Source organism: Puma concolor, chromosome B3, assembly GCF_028749965.1.
Source record: "Puma concolor isolate L17-30 chromosome B3, mPumCon1.1.hap2, whole genome shotgun sequence".
NCBI classification, from domain to species: Eukaryota; Metazoa; Chordata; class Mammalia; order Carnivora; family Felidae; genus Puma; species Puma concolor.
The window spans coordinates 94,134,749-94,156,971 of NC_141672.1; the positions used below are offsets into that span (position 1 = coordinate 94,134,749).

The 22,223-nt window shown below is 41.5% G+C and overlaps 1 protein-coding gene across 1 annotated transcript in view; it reads right to left on the reverse strand.

Moving 5' to 3' along the window:
* SHC4 (SHC adaptor protein 4) overlaps positions 1–22,223 on the reverse strand; it is a 128,791-nt gene that overhangs the window by 83,327 nt on the left and 23,241 nt on the right. The window contains exon 2 of the mRNA XM_025919830.2: positions 5,655–5,725. Coding sequence (XP_025775615.2) covers positions 5,655–5,725 — 71 coding nt within the window. The remainder of the gene's footprint in view (positions 1–5,654; positions 5,726–22,223) is intronic.

Genomic DNA, 22,223 nt, shown 5'->3' on the forward strand with positions numbered 1-22,223 from the left:
GGCAAGTTAATGGACTCAGTCTTTTATATTCACATATGGCAGTCTTTATTTTGTGTGCTCTGTGGGCTACAATCCTACTAAGTCCGGTGATCTCCTCACAAGTCAACAAAGAACCCACACACCAGATTCGGTACAGTTACTCCGTTTTATGCAGAGATACACTCATCCACGGGTAGCTGCAACCGAATCCCATTCCTATAATCCTCAGGACAGTTAGCTAAATGCCAGCCTGTTTTCAAACAGATATCTTAATTTAGCCACCAAACATACAGATATTTGACCTCTACAGAATACTTTCCCTCCTCATGCTCACATTTCTTAGAAACTATAAACACAGGCCTTTATGTAAATGTTCAGCTGCTTCTTGGATCTGCTTTACATCAAATGGTTGCTAACTCTCTCTCTCTCTCACACACACACACACACACACACACACACATTTGTCTCTGAAGAACTGAGTTTAATGCCCTGTTGAAGCCAAAGAATCAAAATTTCAAGATAGTGAATTAAATTTGCAGAATCACTGTTCATTAGCAGTAACGTTTCAAACAGGAAATTAGTCCAATTACAATATCCTCTGAATTATGATCTCTGCTTCCTCATTGCCTTATCTAGTACCAAATCACACAAATAGCCTGCTTAGTGTCTATGGCAGCAGTTCAAAAAACAATGTTACCCAAGGTTTTTCTTCCCTCGTGGAATGGAATGGAATGGGGCAGATAAATATTCCATGACTTGTGGCCCCTTAAGATCAGCTAGAGAAAATGAATCTTAAGCCAGGATCCCCAACAGGGAGCTTTACCACACATTGTCTAACAGCTCCCCATGTTCCTTCGTAGACCCCCAGGGATGATAATCACGGGAATGAGGCAAACCCACTGCCAGCTGCTGCTTCCCAGCTGTCCTGGAGCCTGGCGTGGGCAGATCCCATGCTGGGTGTCTCATGCTTAGCCTGGCTGATTTAATTACCAAATATGAGTTACAAACATAAGACAGTAAATACAGGAAGCAGAGAGAATAGTAAGACAGTGATCTGGAGATCCCTCCCACCAGCACTGTGTCCTGCCCCTGGAAGTAAGTGATGTCCTACAATAAATGCAATGAACTAACTGTCCCCTTGACAGTTTCCTAAGAAGTTCTGTTCTTTAGAGTTGAAAGTCAAGCCCTGTCCCACCAGCTCCACTTGGTGGCTCCACCTTGATACACATGTTTATTCCTCCTTCAGTATCTGAGGTAGGTTCCTAGCTAGACACAAAGAAGGAGGCACCTCTAGGGAGAGAGGGAAGATTTTTTTCTCCGTTGCAAGATGTGGATGCTTACTCAAAGGAGGGAAACCAGGAGTTAGGTTTTAATGACCTGATTTATTTTGTGAGTGTGTATGCACGTGTGTGTGCCCCGATTTAGATTGAATGAGGGTTTTTGTTTTCTTTAGCTTTGTTTTAAAAACCATGATAGAAACCCTTTTACAGGAGAGCAAATGACTATATCATCCTTGTCATGATTTTCACTTTCCCTTTCTCTTATTTCCTATTGCTATTGTTTTCAGAACAAGTTGAAGACAACTGTGGCTGTGAGTCTTTGTCATCCTAATGATCTTGTTTCTCTTTTCTACCAGGAAAACCTCCTCCTTTGCCCTTTTGCCTGAATACCTGATTACTAAAAACTAAGCTCCCATCCTAAATCAGTCAAGAGAATAAACGCCTGGGTAAGAACTAGTGCAGGAACAACAGTAAAAGCCACCCACGGGACTTTTTTGGGGGACTAAATCTGGAGTCAAAGTGGAGGGGCATGATGGAAGCTTTGAAAGGGTATGATCCAGGGAACTGCTGAGAAAGTGAATGGCCTCTTGTCCTTTTCTTCTTTTCTCTGCTCTATTTGAGTATTCTCTGTGTTCTAGAAACCCTGTGCATTGAGGCCTCAAACAATTGGCAGAAAAGTCCGTCACGAAGACAAGAATTCTACTCCACCTTTCTTCTGTGTTCAAATGCTGACCCACCTGTTATATCTGAAATCATGGCTCCTCCTTTATTTTCAGGAATTTCCTGTTACTGTCTCCCGATTATCTGGAATAACGTATTAACTAATTTAGAGATGGTGAGACCATTTATCATGGGTGGGACATCAGCCTGAAATATCATCATTGGAATCTGTAGTGGCAGTTAGATACACTAGTTTATTAGCATTCACACCTGATTGATTTTATGTTTATGTTTGACAGTAAATATAGGGAGATAGCTGTGGTCCTACAAAATGACTTCTTTCTTTTGGAATTCTAACTGGTCCAGTGAAATCTTTTTTCTTTGATTAAGTAGGATTATGAGTAAAGTGAAACTGTGTGAATATGTGACATTTAAATTTAAAATAGCTTGAAACCTAGGGGCATGTGGGTGGTTCAGTTGGTTGAGCGTCCAACTTCGACTCAGGCATGATCTCGCAGTTCCTGAGTTCAAGCCCTGTGTCGGGCTCTGTGCTGACAGCTCAGAGCCTGGCGCCTATTTCAGATTCTGTGTCTCCCTCTCTCTCTGCCCCCTGCCCCATTCACATCTGTTTCGTTCTCTCTCAAAAATAAATAAACATTAAAAAATTTTAAAAAGTAGCTTGAAACCTGATTAAACTTAATGTTTTAATGATAACATCTAAGACCATTGGTAATAAAGCAACTTGAAAATTGGCCAAATGTCAAAATACATATAAGTGGAGAGAAGAAAGGAGAAAGAGCTAAAAGAGAGAGAGAGAAGAAAAGTAAATATTTGGGAAGTGGGATAGGAATTTGAGGTTTTCAAGAAAATAAACGACCCTTAAGCTTGCACAAACCTGCCCAGAGCACAATCTACCATGCCTGAGCCACACATGGACACATCCACAAAGAATAATACCCAGATACCATACAAGGCACCTTCCCCGGGGTGTGTACATTAGTTATAAACTGAATCTTCACGGAATAGAACAAAATAACCTGTTACCATTTACTAAACAATAGGAAAATATAGACTTACAAGCTCACAAAGATGCAAAAAATAGATACTAAAAAAAAAAAAAAAGATACTACATGACTGAGAGAAAGGAATATCAAGCAGTCAGTTCTGCATAGCAATCTAGCAATACACACCAAATGCTTTCAAAGCAGTTATATTGTTTGGTCTAGTGGTAAACCTTGAGGACATTGTGCTAAATGAAACAAATCAGTCACAAAGGGACAAATACCACATGATTCCACTCACATGAGGTACCCAGAGTAGTCAAATCCATAGACACAGAAAGTAGAATGGTGGTTGCCATGGGCTAGGGGAGGAGGGAATGAGGAGTTACCATCTGGGAAGATGAAAAAGTTCTGGGGATGGATGGCAGCAATGGTTGCACAGCAACATGAATGTACTTAATGCTACTGAGGAGTGCACTTAAAACTAGTTAAGATGGTAAATTTTATGTGACACGTATCTTATTACAATAAATAATAGTTCTGCATATTTAGCAACAGAGAAATGCTCAAGATGGTAGAAATAGTATCAACTATTTTCCAAATTTTCTATAAAAATCGCTGTAAGTTCATGTATGAGAAAAAGACCAGAAAGTTATCCAAAACACAAAATGTGGGTAGAAATTATCTTAGGTAAGATTCTGAGTGATTTTCTTCTTTCATATGTTTCTGTATTTTCCAAATAGTTCTAAGTAACCATAGGGTATTGTTATACCCAGAAAATAAAATTTAAAAGCCCAGCCCCGGGGCAGATGGTAACTACACTTTGGTGAGCACAGCATAAAGTGTAGAGAAGTTGAATCGCTATGTTGTACACCTGAAACTACTGTAACATTGTATGTCAGTTATCCGCAAATTTTTTAGAAATATAAAAATTAAAAAATAAAAGCCCACCCCCTACATCTCTATCCCCTTACCCTGCTTTATTAGTACAGTAATGGCACTTATTACTACACGAAACTATATTGTATATTTATCTGTTTCCTTGCTATAGTCTTGTTCCCCCAGCTAGAACATAAACTCCCTGAGGCCAGACACTTCTGCATCCTTAATTCTTGAGCAGTTTCAGGCATTTAATGGGAACTCCATAAATATTTGAGTGAAAGAAAATGAGTAGATGAATGAACACAAAATCGGTCATCCTCAGGTAAAGACAGTGGGCATTCCTTCGTCCTGTGCCCCCATTCCAGGTACCCGGGGTGGCCACTCTCTTCCTCTCATCTGTAATCTGCTCGGCATCAGAGGAAGGGCTTTCTCCAGGTTAAGGATTGTGAGGATGAAAATAAAGCCTGGACACATCCAAAGTAGAGCTAATAGAGGAGAAAGTCATCTAGACACCAGGTCACTTGCAGGACAGTTGAAGGGACTGAGAAAGAGAAAACTCCAGCAAGAAGAAATGCAGCTATCTCCAAATCCCAGGAGGTAGTAAGGTGGAACCACGCATTTATTCAATAAACCTCCAGCGAGCCTCCTCCAAGTGCCAGGGACTGAGGTGGCTACCAAGGGTACAAAAAAAAGTAGAATTAGATTTCATCTGTGAGACTCCAAAGGAAATACTGAAGGTTGCTGGGGAACTTGGGAAGACAGATTTGAATGTATCACAGAGAGTCTAAAATAGCATTTCCTAAAGAGCATTTCATGGAATGCTAGGGTTCCGTGGGATGTTCCTTTATGTTACATGAGAAAAGGACTCTGGAACCATGTAAGTTTAGACAATCTTGAGATAGACTTTTTAAACTACTGCACAGGGCTTCTTGGGGTTTTTAATATTTTGGTGGATACTGCCACTCTCCTAAAGAGCAATAGGATTCCTTTTCCCAAAAGTTTGAACCACAGGACACCTTTTCCAGGCCTATAGTTTCATGGGATGAGTATTAGGAAGAGTTACCCCCTCTCTTCATAATGAGAACATTCACCTTTGGAAAAGGTGGCCCGCAACCACAGATGCACACGGTAGCACCACACAGAACAGACGCCCAAGGCTTCATCCTAAATCACTCACATCAACCCAGTGCTCTCACCTCTTCTCCTCACCTCACAATTACCCCACTTACCAGTGGGGGCATTCACTTGTTCCTCTTTCCAGTCTTGCCTTGAACTTGACCTTAATGAACCATGCTTTGTATTTCTGCTTCTGACTTGTGCTCTGTGTAATGACTCTGGTTCTTCCCCTACACTGTCTAGGGCCGCCCTGGGCAAGGCTCCCCTGGTTCAACCCTTCCATGCAGCTCACTGTATACAGAGGAAGAAGACTCAGACAAGGAGTAAGTGGGTTCTCATGTCTCACAAATGGGGAGAACTTGGGATTTCTGACACAGAAAATTCTTCCCCGGTCTTCTTTCCAGCTACTTCTTCAACATGTCTGAGATTCTATAATGTTCAATTTCCAGACATAATCTTAAGTACTTTTGGTACCTGGGAAACCAGCTATTTCTATGACTGCATCATCTTATCAGTTATTATATGGAATGCAGATGCTCCATGACACAACTGGGAAATCTTTCACATGATGAGACAAACCCACTCATCCAAGGTCACTGGGTTATTTCCTACCTTCCAGCCATTCAAATAAAAGCCCATGGTGACTTTGGAGGCTTGCATAAAATACCTGCAGGGAAAAACTATTATGACTTCAAACCACAGCACTCAAAAGTCTGCCTTACTTTTGTTCTCTTACCTTGTAACTTGCGTTCTCATTCCAAAATCCAGTGACCTCATTGACTGTAGCACTTCGATACAGCCCATGTACTGGAATAACAAAAACAAAACAAAACAAAAGGGTAAGTAGGAAAAAAGCTAGCACGATGACATTTCTCATCTTCATAGTGACTTCCTAGGAAACACCTTAAGTCAGCTGCTGATATCAAGTTACATCTCACACTCAGTCTACCATTGATATTTCTGACCATTAATGGGCACATGCCTTAAGTTTCAGTTCAGTTATAAAACATCAGCTAAATCCAAACTATGATACCAGGAATGCAGCTAACAAAGACAATGTGAGTTCATTGGTGAAGAGCATGGGCTCTGGGGCCAGACTGTGTGAATCTGAATCCTAGCTCTGCCACTTATTAGTTATGGAACCTCAGGAAGTTACTCGACTTCTCTGCATTTCAGTCTGTCACTGATAAAATGGGAGATACTATTAGAATTGCTATGAGTTAATTTTTTTCCACATGGGTGAAGGTCTTAGGACAGCACTGGGTACCTACATGTGCTCAATTGTTATGTGAGGCAAACACTACAGCAATGGAGAATCTTCTGAGGAGATAAAACAAGCATATAAATGCGTAAATACAGAATTCAGTAATAGAAGATCTTCCTTTTTCACAAGATCATTTACTAAAAGGTTCAAGAAAGGAAAAAAAAAGTAATTTCCCACACCAGGAATTAGTAAATTTACCTTGAACATGGAGTATTAGAAAAGGAATTGTGCCTTATAAGCTAAAACACAGCTTATATGTCCTGTGGCAGCAGTGAGAACCATGATGGGCTATGGTAGGAGAGGGAGGTGTTGGTCAGTGTGTATGTGAGAGAAGCCTCATGTCAGCAGCAGTATGGAGGTGGGTTATTAGTGAGGATGTGCCTGTCAAGGGGGAAGTAATGAGAGCCCACACCGAGGAGAGATGGTGGCAATAGGAAGGAGGGGATGAATTCAAGTGACATCACGGAAATAGATACTACATGATTCGGCAGTTGATTTGATCTAGAGAATAAGAGAGAAGGATGAGTCAAGGATGACTCAGACGCTTCCAGCCAGGGTAGCAGAGGGAACAGTGATTCCATTAACAGAAACAGGAAAACCAGGAGAGGGGAAGATGATGAGTTGGTTTGGGACCTGTTGACTGAAAGACATCAATGGGGTATCCAGGAAATGACAAGCCTGTAGTTGAAAATTGGATTCTGGAATGGTGGAGAAGAATTAAGCCTAGGGATGCAGACTTAGTAGTCTTCTGTGTAGCTTTGCCAAGTGAGGCTGTGGGAGTAAATCCTCTTAGCAGAGCCTTAGCTGACGAGGGAGAGTGTTTCTCTGAGAATGAGCTCGGAAATGTTATGAGAGCCAAGCGGTCTGATTGAAAGTGATCTGTCAGCTCCTTGGAAATTATATGCTTCCTGTTTAGCTTTCCTTTGGAAGTCTTCCAGGCTCCCTCTGCTTGGAAATGGCAAGAGCAATGTGGAAAGATGGCAGGATCTGGGAGGGTGGGGGCCTTCCCAGACACTTCTTGTAGTATTTCTGAGCAAATTCTGCAGATTTAGCATCCTAACAGCAGGTCAGTCTACCAAATGTTGCATAGCCTAGTGCGGGGGAGAGGACCCTGGCCAGAACAATCACCTGGTCATTCTCAGTCAGATTCCGGTTTGTCACATTCTTCTTGGGTCTCCAGTATCGACACACAAAAACATTTTTGAACACTTCATACCAATCACACCTAACTTCCCAAGGCTTGAACTCCGGGGAAGTAAGTGATGTCTGGAGAGTTCTGTTCAATAACCCGTAAGACTTATTAGGGGAGGAAAGCTAGATTTAGGGGATGTGGTAGAAAGCCCATCTCAGAACAATCAGGAAAGGAGATTTAAGAGTCTGAGCTCCATGTCAAGGTGCATTAAAAAGACTGTTTTCATATCCTCCCTGGCTGCTCCAGCTTTTCATGCCCCTCAGTGTCTTCTTCCATCTCAAAACGTAGCTCCTGCTCCTCTGTTTTCTGTACCCCTCACCCTAGAAAGAATGAGCTCCCCACACAGGTGGGATATGGGTCTGGGCTGATCTCCAACTCCCCCAGGGGGCTGCGTCAGTACAGATGTGCGGGGCATCTTCAGCTGTAAATCATCAACTTAAGATGAGGTGATAATAACCAGCACACTTTTGGGAAATGTAAACAAACACCAAATTTTTCCACTTAAATTTTCAGCCAGAGTAATTTTTTCAAAAATACACCTTAGGGGCACCTGGGTGGCTCAGTCAGTTGAGCATCTGACTTCGGCTCAGGTCATGATTCCAAGGTTCGTGAGTTCGAGCCCCACATTGGGCTCTGTACTGACAGCATGGAGCCTGCTTGGGATTCTCTCTCTCTCTCTCTCTCTCTCTCTCTCTCTCTCTCTCCCTTTCCCACTTTCTCTCTCTCTCTCTGCTGTCAGTGCAGATGCCTTCTTCGGATCCTCTGTCCCCCCCCCCCCCCCCCCCGCCCCTCCCCTGCTTGCTCTCTCTCTCTCTCAAAAATAAATAAAACATTAAAAAAAAAAACACATCAGACCATGTCCCTCCATTGCTTAAAACTTCTGACATTTATTATCAAAACAAACTTGTTACTATAAACCCCCAGACGCTGCATTTTCTGGCCCCTGCTTACCACCTCCTCAATGTCATCTGTGTCATTCTCCTCCTATATACTTCGTTGCCACATTGGCCTTCTTTCTATTCCTCAAATACACCCAACTCTTTCCAAACACAGGGACTTTGCACTTGCTGTTTCCTCTCCCCTCATTGCTATCTCTGCCTAGTTCTTCCTCATTCTGTAAGACCGACTCCTTCTTATCCTTTAGGTTTTAACTCAAATGTCACTGCCCCAGAAGCCCCTTCCTGTCACCCTTCATCACAGCCTTCACTCATCACTTTCATGCCACTGTTTTTCAGGTTTACTTGTTAGCTTGTTTGTTTATTGCTTGTCTTGATTCCTTTGACTGTAAACACCATGCTCAGCACTGTATTCCCAGCACCTGGGATAGTGCCTGGGATATGTTGGTACTCAATAAATACTAGCTGAAAGAATGAGTAAAGCTTCTATTGCTCAAGTCCAACAGTATCTTTAAAATGAGCACAGGGAGAGAAGAGACGGAGGAAGGTGAAGGTTTGACTGGTCTGTCATCCTAGGGGATAAATGAGGAGTCCAGGAGAAATGAAGACTCAGAAGGAGACTCAGGAGTTATAAACCAGGATGATACCTTTGGAAGACTTCTGGATTTCTTTGTCATTTCCTCTGTTTATTAATTTTGTTAGTCCCCATCTTAGAGACTGGCAACAAACAGCCTTAATAGAAGAGGTTTTGTAGTGAAGTTGGAGGCTGGGGGGAACACACCCCCTTCTCAGGCAGTTTAGCGGCAGTGGGAGGGGAGAGCCCTGGGTGATAAAGTGGATGGTGGGGACTTTAACAGGAAGGGAGAGCAGGCTGCATATCAGACAGGAATGGGAAAAGAGGCAAAGAGAGTCAGGTGGAATATGGATGCTCCAATGCCAATGAGGCTTAACACCCATGTGAGGGACAGTGTCGTAGTAGGGGCAATTCTCAGTCCAGTGAAATGAATCACCAATGGTGGGACTTGGGTTATCAATGAGGAAAGGGGTTTTTACTGGAGAGAGAGAGAGAGAAAAACAGGGAGAGAGAGAATCTTCTAAGGCTTTGTTCTTAATCACACTTCGTGGCAATAACCACCTCGTTGCTTCCTTCTGAGACAGACCGAGGCATTGCTTCCAATCCCCTTTCCTTCACTGAAACCTTGGTTTTGTTCCATACACTTGACTGTCAGCAGTGGCACAGGTGATACTTTCTGCCAGCCTCACTGTGATAAACTGAAGTTTCTGAAGACACAGGAGTCATGCCTGAGGAGATAGGACAACAACTACAATTCCTCTTCCACCATGGGTGTGTGTGGAGAAAGCCACTCTAAGCAAAATGAAGGGAGGGAATCAGTGCCTGATTTTTCACAATTAACCTGGAGCCCAGAATGGACTTGGTCTTCCCATGAACTCACACAGTTCATTCTACTCAGAAACCATTACTATGAGGAAGCAGGGAAAGGGCAGTACATAAAAAGAATCCATCCGCTTTCTTTGTTTAGGTACCTGATGACTACATACGGAGACAGTGGTTGAGTGTCGCGAGGCCTGGGGAAGGAGAAATTTAGTCTGTTGGTTTAGGTATAAACTGGGAATGACGATACCTCTCACTCATTTATTAAATGTGGATCTGAATAAGATATGGTCTCTGTTCTTAAGAAACCCAGCCTCATAAGGATAGGAGAATCATGAAAGAGATGATTTATCTTCTCTTTCTATGAGTTGAGTCATTATTGTTAATTCCATTTAATAGAAGAGGACATTAAGGTCTATTAAAGGGAAGTGCCTGGCTCAGTTTCATTTATTCAGTGAGACTGAATCGGGGTTTATTCCAGAGTCTGTAGCCCATTCCTGGGACTCTGTGTGTAAGCCTTGTATAACAGGAAAAGAAAAAACAGAGAGGGTCATTGAGCTGGCTCCCACTGACTCTTCCTTTGGTCTACTCAGGTAGGTAACAATGAGATGAGCCTGGGGGCCACGGTAGTGAGAACAGGATGAAACCAGCTTCTTCTGGGGACCACAGGAGGTGGCACATGAGACAGAAGACACTCCCTAATTCATGACCCCGAGAGGACACCAAAGACCTTTATTAGAGGCATACAAGCTTGGTGAGAAAGTAGCATAGCTCAGCAGTGCTCAGACAACCTTCCCATTCAGCACCTGACAGACAGCTTACCTAACTCCCAGCCCATGCTCTCTCTTCATGCCCCAAGGCAACAATAATATTTTTGTACTGTCTGAGCTTCAACCACTTGCTCCCAGGGAGAGGTGAACAGCCTATTCATAGCTGTGTGTATCCTGGGCTTTGAAGACATTACTAGGGTTTTCAGAGAGGAGGCATGATAGCTAGCTTATGAGAATTTCTCATACTGACTCTTTTACAGAATGAGGACTTTGACTCTATTACCCAAAGAGAACGGATATATATTCTTATATCCTCAGAAAGAATGTCTGAAGGACACATGAGAAACCATTAACGGTGATTACCTCTGGGAATGGGAGAGAGGCAGGTTTTTACTTTTCACTTTGCAGTTATATTGTTTGTTTTCTTAATAAGTAGGTAGTACTATTATTGAGTTTAAAAATTAATAAAGCCGAGGCATCTGGGTGGCTTAGTCGGTTAAACACCCAACTTCAGCTCAGGTCATGATCTCATCATGAGTTTGAGCCCTGCATCAGGCTCTGTTCTGACAGCTCAAAGCCTGGAGCCTGCTTTGGACTCTGTGTCTCCCTCTCTCTCTGCTCCTCCCCTGCTCGTGCTCTGTCTCTCTCTGTCTCTCCAAAATAAATAAATACTTTAAAAAGTAAAAAAATTAATATAATAATTATATTATTATAAAAGTTAATTATATGATCATAAAAATTATATAATTATAAAAATTAATATATTAATAAAAATAATATAAGCCTACCTTAACCTGTAGGAATCACAGCTTATTAATTATTAAGTAGGGTTAAATCCATTTTTTTTTCAATAGCATACAGTATTCCTTCCTTAGAATGTGCCTGCCTCTGTGCTAGGAGTACAGGAAAATACTGTTGAAGAGAAGGCTTCAGGTGTAGGCCCTGCATTTCATAAGACAGGGAAGAATGACACTCTGAAACCATCAGAACTTTGACCTTCATGCAATAAATGCCTGACAATAGTAGAGGCCACCAATGCTCCCCAAAAACACTGCAGGATTTTTCTGCCACCTTTAAATAACTTCCAGTTTTTCCCACTAAAAAAGGGGGGATTAGAGGGAGGACATTCTCTTCATAATCTTGAGACTTTGTCTCCACTTCCTTTCTTTCTACGCATGTCTCAACTCACTATAGTAGTTCCTGGCCTCAAGACTCTACTGAAACTGCCTGAGCAAACCGACTACCTTCTCATGATCCACTCTAGAGAACCGTTTCTGTTCTCCGGTTCATCTGCCTAGGGCACTGCCATTGCTGACCTCTACCTACCTCCTTCTCTTTCCTCTGATCTCTCCCTGCTTGGCTTTCATGAGAGCATTTTCTCTGATTCCTCATCTTTATCTTCTGACTGTTCCTTCTTAGTCTCCTTTGCTAGTTCCTTATTTTCACCCCTGTCTTTTCTTTAAACAATTGTCCCTTCTCTTCTCATGCTATACCATTGGTTCTCAACCCTGACTGAACATTAGAACACAAGTGAAGCTTAAGAAATTCTGATTTCCAAGTTCTACTCCAGTCCAATAAAGTCATTCTCTACCGTGTATGACTTCAATTATTACCTGGGCGCTGATGGCACAGAGATTTCCAACACAAGTTCTTTTGCATGCTTCTGACTAGTATAATTACAGGAATATTCCAATTTCATCTCAAATTAAATATATCCACATTATACTTCCACTTACATTTCTGATCTCAAGCAGTGTCACCATCTACCTACTTACGTGAGCCAGACAACTCAACTCTTCCCCTGCTTTTAAACCTGTCACCCAGTCAGGGGCTGAGCAGTTCAAGCTCCATATCAACTTTCTTCTTCCCTCAACTCCACCTCCTGCCCCAACTTTTACCATCCTCATTTAGGCACGCTCTGCCTGTCAGTTACATCACATCATGTTCAATGCACTTGAAATAAACTATATCCATTTGGCTGGCAGTAAGCAAGAGAACAATCTCTTTGTTCAACCCAGTAGTCCCTACCTAGACTTTGACCTCAATTGCCCCAGGGAAAGGGGACCTCCCTGTAAATAAAAACATAAGACACTGACTCTGACCTTTGATGACAGTCCAGGAGTACAGATGTGGGAGATCTTAGGGACTGTCCAATGTATTCTTTACCTGAGTTTCACCCTAGTACTGAATTTTGAACATCACCCCAGGACGACAGTCTCTGGTGCCCCACCCTCTAAATATGCTTTTTGCAATGCAGCTAACACCTTACTGAAACTCATGTCTGGCATGATATCACTCCATCTTATCCTACTCCACTCCCACTTAAAAACTTTACAGGGCCTCCATCCTCAAACAGAGCTTCTCAAACTTTATAGAACTTCAAAATCACCAGAGAAATTTAAAAAGCATATTTTAAAAAGCATATTTTAAAAAGCAGATTCCTGGGCTCTGAGAGATTCTGCTTCAGTAGGTCTGAAAAACTGCATTTTAATAAGCACTCAGGTGATTCTGCTACGGGTGGTCCAAGAATCACCCTTTAGAGAAAACACCAGTCCTCAGGAAAAGATCCAACTTTCTTAGCATAGTAGACAAGTTCCCAACTATCATCATGCAAAGGTCACTTCTTTCATGAATCCTCTCCTCTTCTCCCCCTTCCTTACCCACAGTCTTGACCACACTCCCTTTCCTAAGTCCTCCTCTGCACACTCTATGGACTTCTAGCAGACCTTTTATAAAACTCTAGTTGCCCATATGGCACTTTTTGTTAATGTGTGTGTATCTCTTTTAAAGCAAGAATGGTGTCTGTTTCTCCTTTGTATCCCCAGTGGAGAGCCTAGCTCACCAATGTTCCTGAGATGAATGAGTAAGATATAGCTTGAATAACTTTTTAAAAAGTGTTTACTCACTTTTGAGAGAGAGAGAGAGAGAGAGAGAGAGAGAGTGAGAGAGAGAGTATGAACAGGGGAGGGCAGAGAGAGAGGGAGACACAGAATCTGAAGCAGGTTCCAGGCTCTGAGCTGTCAGCACAGAGTCCAATGTGGTACTCGAACTCACAAACCATGAAATCATGACCTGAGCTGAAGTCGGACACTTACCCGACTGAGCCACCCAGGCACCTCTGGCTTGAATAACTTTTGAGAAAGGATAGGATATGTATATACAAATTATCATATTAGGGGCACCTGGGTAGCTCAGTTGGTTGGGCATCCAACTTCAGCTCAGGTCATGATCTCACGGTCTGTGAGTTTGAGCCCTGCATCAGGCTCTGTGTTGTCAGCTCAGAGCCTGGAGTCTGCTTCGAGTTCTGTGTCTCCCTCTCTCTGCCCCTCCCCTGCTCACGCCCTGTCTCTCTGTCTCTCTCTCAAAAATAAAGAAACATTAAAAAAAATTTTTTTTAATTATCATATTAAACATTTAGATACTATTAATCCCTTATTCAATTAAATCTTATATAACTTAGATTTCCCAAAAGACCAATCATAAAGGTCAAAAACTCATTGCTTAATAATTACAATGTTAATGATTGAATTAATCCAGATATAAGAAAGTAGCCAGATGAGGACAAACTCAGAACAAAATGGCCTAAAAGTAGGACAGAACCCAAACTATGCACTCCAGTCCTTTGTTGCTATTTGGGAAACTAGATCTGATTTTTCACAGGAAGTCAGAGTCAGACTTTATCTGTAAGTTTTCCTAATTTCAAAAACCAACAGGTCACAAAGAACAATCCAAAAATGATATTAAGAAACAATTTCACTGTAATAGAATTCTTTTTATTCAAAAATAATAAAATATTTATGAATAAATTTAACAAAGTAAATGCAAAACATATGTTTAAAACTATAAAATATCATTAAAAGAAACTCAAGAAGATCATAATAAATGGAAAGATATCCCACGTTTATGGATCAGATTATGTTGTTAAGATAGTAATGCTCTCAAAACTAATCTACAGATTCAACTCAATTCCTATCAAGATCCCAGATGGCTTCTTTGCAGAAACTGACAAGCTGATCCTAAAATTCAGAAGGAAATTCAAGAGGCCCAGAATTGTCAGCACAATCTTGAAAAAGAACAAAGAGGACCCAGATGTCCCAATTTTAAAACTTACTACCCAGCAACACAATCGAGACAGGTGTGGTATGACATAAAGATAGACACCTAGATCAAAGGAATAGAATTAAAATCCAGAAATAAATACTCAGGTTTACTGTCAACTGATTTTTGACAAGGGTGTCAAAATAATTCAAAAGGGAAAAGGACAGTCTTTTCAACAAATGGTGCTGAAACAACTGGATATCTACATTAAAAAAAAAAGGCATGAAATTGGACCATACGCCTCATACCATATGTAGAAATAAACTCAAAATGGATCCAAGACCTATGTATAAGAGTTAAAATGATAAAATAAAATTGGAAAAACTCAGGCCCTTTGATATAATAGCAAAAGCACAAGAAAATAAGAAAATAGAAAAACTGGAGTTCATAAAAATTAAATACTTCTGTGCTTCAAGGGACACCATGAAGAAAGTGAAAAGACCACCCACAAAATGGGAGAAAATATTTACAAATGATATATCTGATAATGGACTTGGATCTAGAATACATAAAAAATTTTACAACTCAATAATAAAAAAAAATCTTAATAAACATAAAAGGATGCTCAATATCATCCATCAACAGGGAAATGCAAATCAAAATGACAGTGAGGTATCTCTACATGCCCTCTGAGATAGCCATCATTTAAAAAACAAATGTACCAAAAATAGCAAGTGTTGGTGAAGATGTGGAGAAACTGAAACCTTCATGCAGTGCTGATTTGGGAATGTAAAATGGTACAGTCACTAGGAGAAACAGCTGGGTGATTCCTGAATAAGTTAAACTTAAAATTACCATATGAGGGGCACGTGGGTGACTCAGTTAAGTGTCTGACTCTTGATTTCAGCTCAGGTCATGATCTCAGGGTTCATGAGATCAAGCCCTGCATCAGGTTCTACACTATCAGTGCAGAGCCTGGTTGGGATTCTCTCTCCCTCTCTCTCTGCTTCTCCCCCACTCATTTTCTAAATAAGTAAGTAAATAAATAAATAAACAAACAAACAAACATTAAAAAAATTAAATATATAAGTAAATAAAAAGAATTACCATATGACCTAGCAATTCCACACTTAAATATGATGAAAACTGAAATCATATCTCCACACAAAAATCTTGCACATGAATGTTCATAGCAGAATTATTCATAATGGCTGAAAAGTAGAAACAACCAAGTATCCATCAAACCGATGAATGGATCAACAAAAAGGATATATCATGCATTGGAATAGCATTTGGCAATAAAAAAAGAATGAAGTACTGATTTATGCTACAACATAAACGAACCTTGAAAATATTATTCTAAGAGAAAGAAGGCAGTCATAAAAGACCACATGTCACGTGATTTCATTTATGTGAAATGTCCAGAGCAGACAAACCTATAGAGCTAGAAAAGAGGGTTGGAAAATCTGGGAGGATGGAGGGTGGCTGCTAAAGAGTACAAGGTTTCTTTGGAGGTTGATGAAGATGTTTTAAAATGGGTGGTATTTGCACTAAAAACTATTGTATACTCTAGATGAGTGAATTGTACGGTATATGGATTACATCTCAATAAAGTTGTTTCCAAGCAACAGTAACAGGCCAAACAATAATATCTGCAAGACAGTGTGTGACCCTGATGTAAACTGTGCAGGGAATATGTATGAATGGATGAATAATGAATAAATAAATGAGGCATCAGAAATCATTAAAGTTGTTTGAAGTCTTCTCCAGCACTCTTGAGGCAGAGTTCATTGCTCTTCCCTTGGGCTCCCAAAGCATCCTGGTCACACCCCAAGGTTGCATTCACCCAGTGGTGCTGCAATTTGTCTTTTTAAATGTCTACACCCACAGCTGGACTGTGGGCTTCTCAAGGGCAGGGAGTGAGTCTTAGTCATCATTATCCCCAGCACCTCTTACAGTGCAATAAATGATTTATTTGAACGAAGTAGCCAAGAAATGATATTCAGGAAGTCTCAAAATAACCTGCATCCTAACTGGACCATCTGTAATGTGTTCCTTCTTAAAGGGGTATGTTGCCAGTTAAAATAATCCTGAAGTTAAGCTGGTCAAAGCCCTCCTTGTGCCAGATTTGAGTCAGTATGTGTGTTGTTTGAGAAGGGAATGGAAAGTCATTCCCCTTATTTAGTGGAAGGGTTTTAGGAAAACCTGAGCAGGTAGACAATGGAGCTGCAGGGCCCCTCCTCTGGAACAGGGAACAATATTGGGGAGCAAGCTTAGAGGGAGTTCATTGAGACAAACAAGAAGACAGGCTTCAGTGAAAGAGGCACCAGTCTTGGCAAAGACTGAGTTTTCTTAGAGTGATCCTATAGCACTTTTGAAACTTGCATCCAATAGCGCAAAGCAGCTGACAACTTCCCTCTCTCTACCATTCTCTGTTCTCTTGTATTTGTTTTTCTTCAGAGCGCTTATTGCTAACAACATCATGTATTAGTTTGTTTGCTGTCTGTCTCCCCTGCCACTAGAAGGTTAGTAGCAAAGAGCTAAGACTGATCTGCCCTCAACATCTAGAATGCCACCTGGCATGCATAACATACTTTGGTTAATTGGTTAATTATACTTCAACTACACACATATACGCTTTGATTGATTGAATTGAATATATGTCTAAAAATCCAAACACATACCCTGCTGAAAGGGCCTTCTCCTGCTCCAGGTTCAAAAGCCTGACTATCTGGATTTGTTCATTAATTTGCAGTCAGGGTCTTGGCAACCAAGAAATTTCAACCCTCCGAGACCTCACTGTTTACAAAGATGAAATCTTCTAAAAGTAAGTTGTGTATTCTGCTTGTTCTTCCAAAAGCAAGAGCTGCCTTGGCTGGGTTCCCGCCCGAACCAAAGCTGGGCTATGAAGGGGGCAAATCTTGGCACCCTTGGCCACCCTTCATCCTCCATGCTCTTTCCCAACTAAGCAGACTCCTTGGCCCACAGCAGATGGAGAAAACATTTGCTGTTTTAAAGTCCCTCAAGGCAAGCAGAGCTGATAATGTCTTAAATATATTATCTCCTGGGGAAATTTTAGAATTAAATAAGGAAAGTTTTAAATTGATTCAGAAGTTTCTCTTCGACAGTGGGCAACCCGGGATCCTGCAAATAGAGGGTCTTGGGTTCTAAAAGCCCAGATAAGCAATAAAGATCTCAGTCTGGTTGGTACTTTGATGACACTCTAATATACTAGGATATGAGCTATCTACAACTGGCCAAAGAAAGCTTCCAATTTGTCTGAAAAAAAGTGCCTGTCGTCTGTGGGCGAGGAAAGTATGACAGCCATCCGCATCACATGAGACGGCTAAGCTGTGCCACATACCAACAGGCCTACTCCCATTGAGAACCCCTCACACACGGGGATTTTGTTGAACTGAGAGAGGTTTCATCTCTGCCTACAGACTTTAGCAAAGACACAGTACTCAGCTGGAGGTCATCCTTCTGGCAAAAAAAGCACACTGAGAACTCTTGGAGGGCTACGACCTGTGGACCTCTCGCAGGAATAACTTGACGCCCACGTGGGTGCAGATTCCGACAGCTCTTTCTGCTTCTGGGCATGGCCAGAAGCGCCATCGGATATGCGACCACGTGCTTTTACACAGAGATTTACACTGTTTTCACAGTGTTATCTCATTGGATCCTTGCAATAAAATTATGACAGACCCTGAGTAAGTGTATGATACTCCTTTTACAGATGGGAAAACCAATTCTTAGAGGTTTGGTGTTCTGTTCAAGGGCCACAGAGCTGGTTAATGGAGAAGAAACCAGGTCTCTTTATGCTTAAAGCTGTGATATGTTGTGTTATCTCCCTGACCTGGAGAACTTTACTATCTCAGGAAGACTCCAAGCCCTGCATCTTTCAAAACTGCAAGATAGTAGCTAGTGTGTTGGACACTGACTCAAGAGATCAGTACCTCCTATCGATGTGGCATCTGCTGACAGCAATTCCCCCATGGTACCTGGGTCAGGTAGGAGTTTTTCCTGTGATGCTTACCCCTCCACCCCACCCCCGAAGTGTCCCATGCTCCGTGATGGGTATAGTCTGGGAAGATATTTAAAATGCAGATGAATTCAGGAAACTGAAAACCCCTCGATTAAAGACACTACTGTGTCTCTCCTCCACCCACCCACTCAAACCCTCATTCTAAGTAACAAGGAGCTGAAATTGCTCTATCCCTAATACCTAGAATACTGCCTGGCAGACAGCAGCCCCTCAAAATATACTTTGGTTGATTGAATTGAATAGGTTTTTAAAAATCCGAACATCTACCCTGCTGGAAGTTACCTCTTCTGCTCCATGTTCAAAAGCCTGAGTATCTGGACTTTTACATTCAATTTTTTTTTTTTTTTGACATCAAGAAGAATGGTAAGGCCAACCATCCTCCATGGGTGGTAGATGTTTAATCTCATAGTGACTTGAAGAATGATTGCCATATCCACCACCTAAGACACTAAGTACTGTGCTTCATTCCACACCATGTCAATTATCCTCTGCATTTGTTGGAAAACAGGAATTGCATTGTCCAAAGGTGAATTCTCCTTGACCAAAATATTCTTGATGTGCTCTTTGCAGAAACCTCTTAAGGGCCTTGTATCTAATATTCCATTTTAATGTTTATCAAGATTCAAAAGCTGCACCCAATAGCTTTGAGCTAAGGCCCTGGTGGGGAGTAACCAAGTGTTAGCACTGTGTCCCAGTCTCCTAAGAAACTTTTAAGAGATTTTTATCACTGTGTAGGCCTAATCCTAGGAGATGGGAATCCTGTTTTCTATTGTTCTTGGAGAAAGTCTCTAAAGTGGCTGGACTGGTTCCTCATAATGAAAATGAGAATTAGAATACTGGCCCTACTCACATCAGATGCTTTTGTAATACTAATTGACGACGCTCTCCTGATGGAACCAGTGAAATCCCAGGTTGTGTCAAAGCATTAATACATTCACAAGAGAAGTCTTAACAGTGCTGCTTACAGGAAGAACAGCTGAATAATTGATCCCAACAGCCATTTAACTAGAGACCTATGGTTTAAAAAGCAAGTTTCTCTAAATCACTGGAAGACCTTCATTCTTCTGGACACTTTATCCTTCCCTTTTGTCTTCATTTAGCTACTTCCTCCACTCCTTTCTTTGTGTATGTGGGAGTTATTAGGGCTGTTGTACAAGTACTTCCAATTTTTTGCCTTCCTGGTACATACTAGGGTCACACTTCTCCTGCTCCTTTGAAGTTGGTGCAGCTCCTGACTTGGCCAATAATATTCAAGTAGACTAACACTTTGAGAGCAGTTTTTCACATATCCTTTCTCCTGCCATTGGAGACTTCAGTCCGGGTCCCTAAGGGAGAATAACATAGAGTAGAGCCCCCCAGCCAATTTGCTGTGGACACATGGTATAAGCAAGAAATAAACCTTTTTTGTCAAAGCTGCTGGAAAGCTGGGATTGCTTGTTAATGGAATGAGCTAGTCTATCACAACTATGATAGTAACCACAAAAGAGAAGAAGGAATATGCCAGAGTTTAGGTACATGGGCTTTGAGAGTTAAGCAGGTCTGAGTTTGAATCTCAGCTTTGCATGTACCAGCTGTGAAGCTTGGGGCAAATCACTTTACATCTCATCTCACCCTTATCTATAAAATAGGGAAAATAGCTTATCAATTTCACAGGGTTATTACAAGGTTCCAATATGGTAATGCACGTGTGGTGCTCAGCACAGTGACTGGCACATGGAAAGGGCTCAGGAAATGGCAGTGACCATACTGGAATGACAGTGTTGTCTTTCCTGATCCTCTTCAGTTCCACCTGCTTCCTAGTTTGGGGAGCTGATGAGTAAATCTCAACTACTGTGAAGGGACTCAATCAAGACTACTCTTTATAGGAGTGTGATAAACACCACGATGCAAGGCTCTATGGGAATGTGTAGGAGGAGCTCCAACCCAGCCTCAGGGAATTGGGGAAGATTTTTCAGAAGAAGGGATGCTGGTATGAGTCATGAAGGGCAACTAAGGAGAGGTTGGAGGAGAGATTTCCAGGCAATGAGCATAGCATAGCATGGTAAGGGCAAGAATATGGAGTGCTACAAAAATACCAAAGACTTCAGTATGACTAAAATCCAGAGACGTAGTTAGTTGTCTGCCCACACAATTCACTGGGCTCTTGGTAGGCAGAAACTGGGTCTGATTTACTTGCATTTTTAGAATCTGGCACCATACCTGGCACATAGTAGGATCTCAATAAATGTTTACAGAATGTCTGATGATTATAAACAAATTTTAGGCTACTCAAGCTTAAGTGTGATGCCAATTTCTCCTTATTCTTCCATAAGTTTCCAAACAACACTTCTACCCAGCCCACTTCTCAGACCCAAATAAATACAAGCTAAAAATATAGCCCAGGTCATGAATCATAAATGAGATGGAAAAGCAGTGACTCACAGAAGTTAATCTGCTTCCCAGGAGAGTGTTCCTGGATGTCCTTTGCTCTGAAAGGTGAGGCAAAATGCCAGCACCATAGCTGCACGGATAAAGATAATGTAATTCCCAGGCCTGCCATTGGGCACCCATCTGGTATTCTAAGGCTCCCATTCAGAGGGGCCAAGGGGCAGCAGCCCTGTGCATCCCACACAAGACAGCAGAGGGATGGGCCCAACACAGAGGCTAACACGTGTGTGCTCAAGAAAATGGTATAGAGCCCTATCTACTGTCTCAGTGGTCCAACATGTGCACCATCTTGTTGGCTATGGTCTTAATTTGGTTACAGCTGTAGCCAAGGCAACACTTGTGCAGAATGACTTAGCAGATGACCAACCAATTATGTTTGTATCTTTGTTTAATTAAATTGGGAACTCTAATGTAATTGTGACAGTGTGTGTAGGGTCCCTTCTGCCAACCCATAATCACTTAAAATGTTACATCTTTGGGGATTTAAGACCTTATTTGTCAGTTATGAGCTCCTTAAAAATATTAAATAAATTATACCCTACACCCTCAAATCACAAAAATCCGACAGCCTTCAGTATTTTGGGGCCTAGAGGTTTTGATTAAATCAAACTTTATTGGAGGAATACTACACACTCACAAACAAGAGAATCTGCAAGTACCACTAGAGTGGAACAAACTTAACAGCTCCATCAAACTCTCTCTTCCATCCCCTTTCCCCGACCCAGCAGTGTCTGTACCCACCCCCCCCCCATTTTAGAGATTCAAAGACCCTTAAACTTTTGCTCCTGCCCCTACCTATCAAATTAAATCTCACTCTCAGAAAAAAAAAAATCTGAAATCTTAGATAGCAGTATATATATATATATATATATAACTAAGTTACTATTAAAAACCATAGATATGACATAATTAGGTATTACTGGAAAAGGCCAACGTTTTTGTCATCAGTTGTCATACTTAGTCAAATATGATGTCCCCAGCAGGAGCATTTGTATATGGTGGTTTTAGTCTTTCTGGCTCTCTAGGATTATAACCATGCCTGGTGTGTGGTCATGTTTGGAGGCCATGGTGGCCAAAGAACCTCATTCATACTATCCTTTTCCTCTAAGTCACAGCACTCAAGTCCTCCATGAATGGCCAGTTGTTCTGCTATGCTGAAACCACAACTCCCATTAGTCAGTCTCCCACATGATGATAAACTGCTGAATGACGTCGTACTAGTTTTCAGCTTTTATGATGTCTCTGAAAAAGAAGCAGCCGCCAACAATATGCCTTTCCAG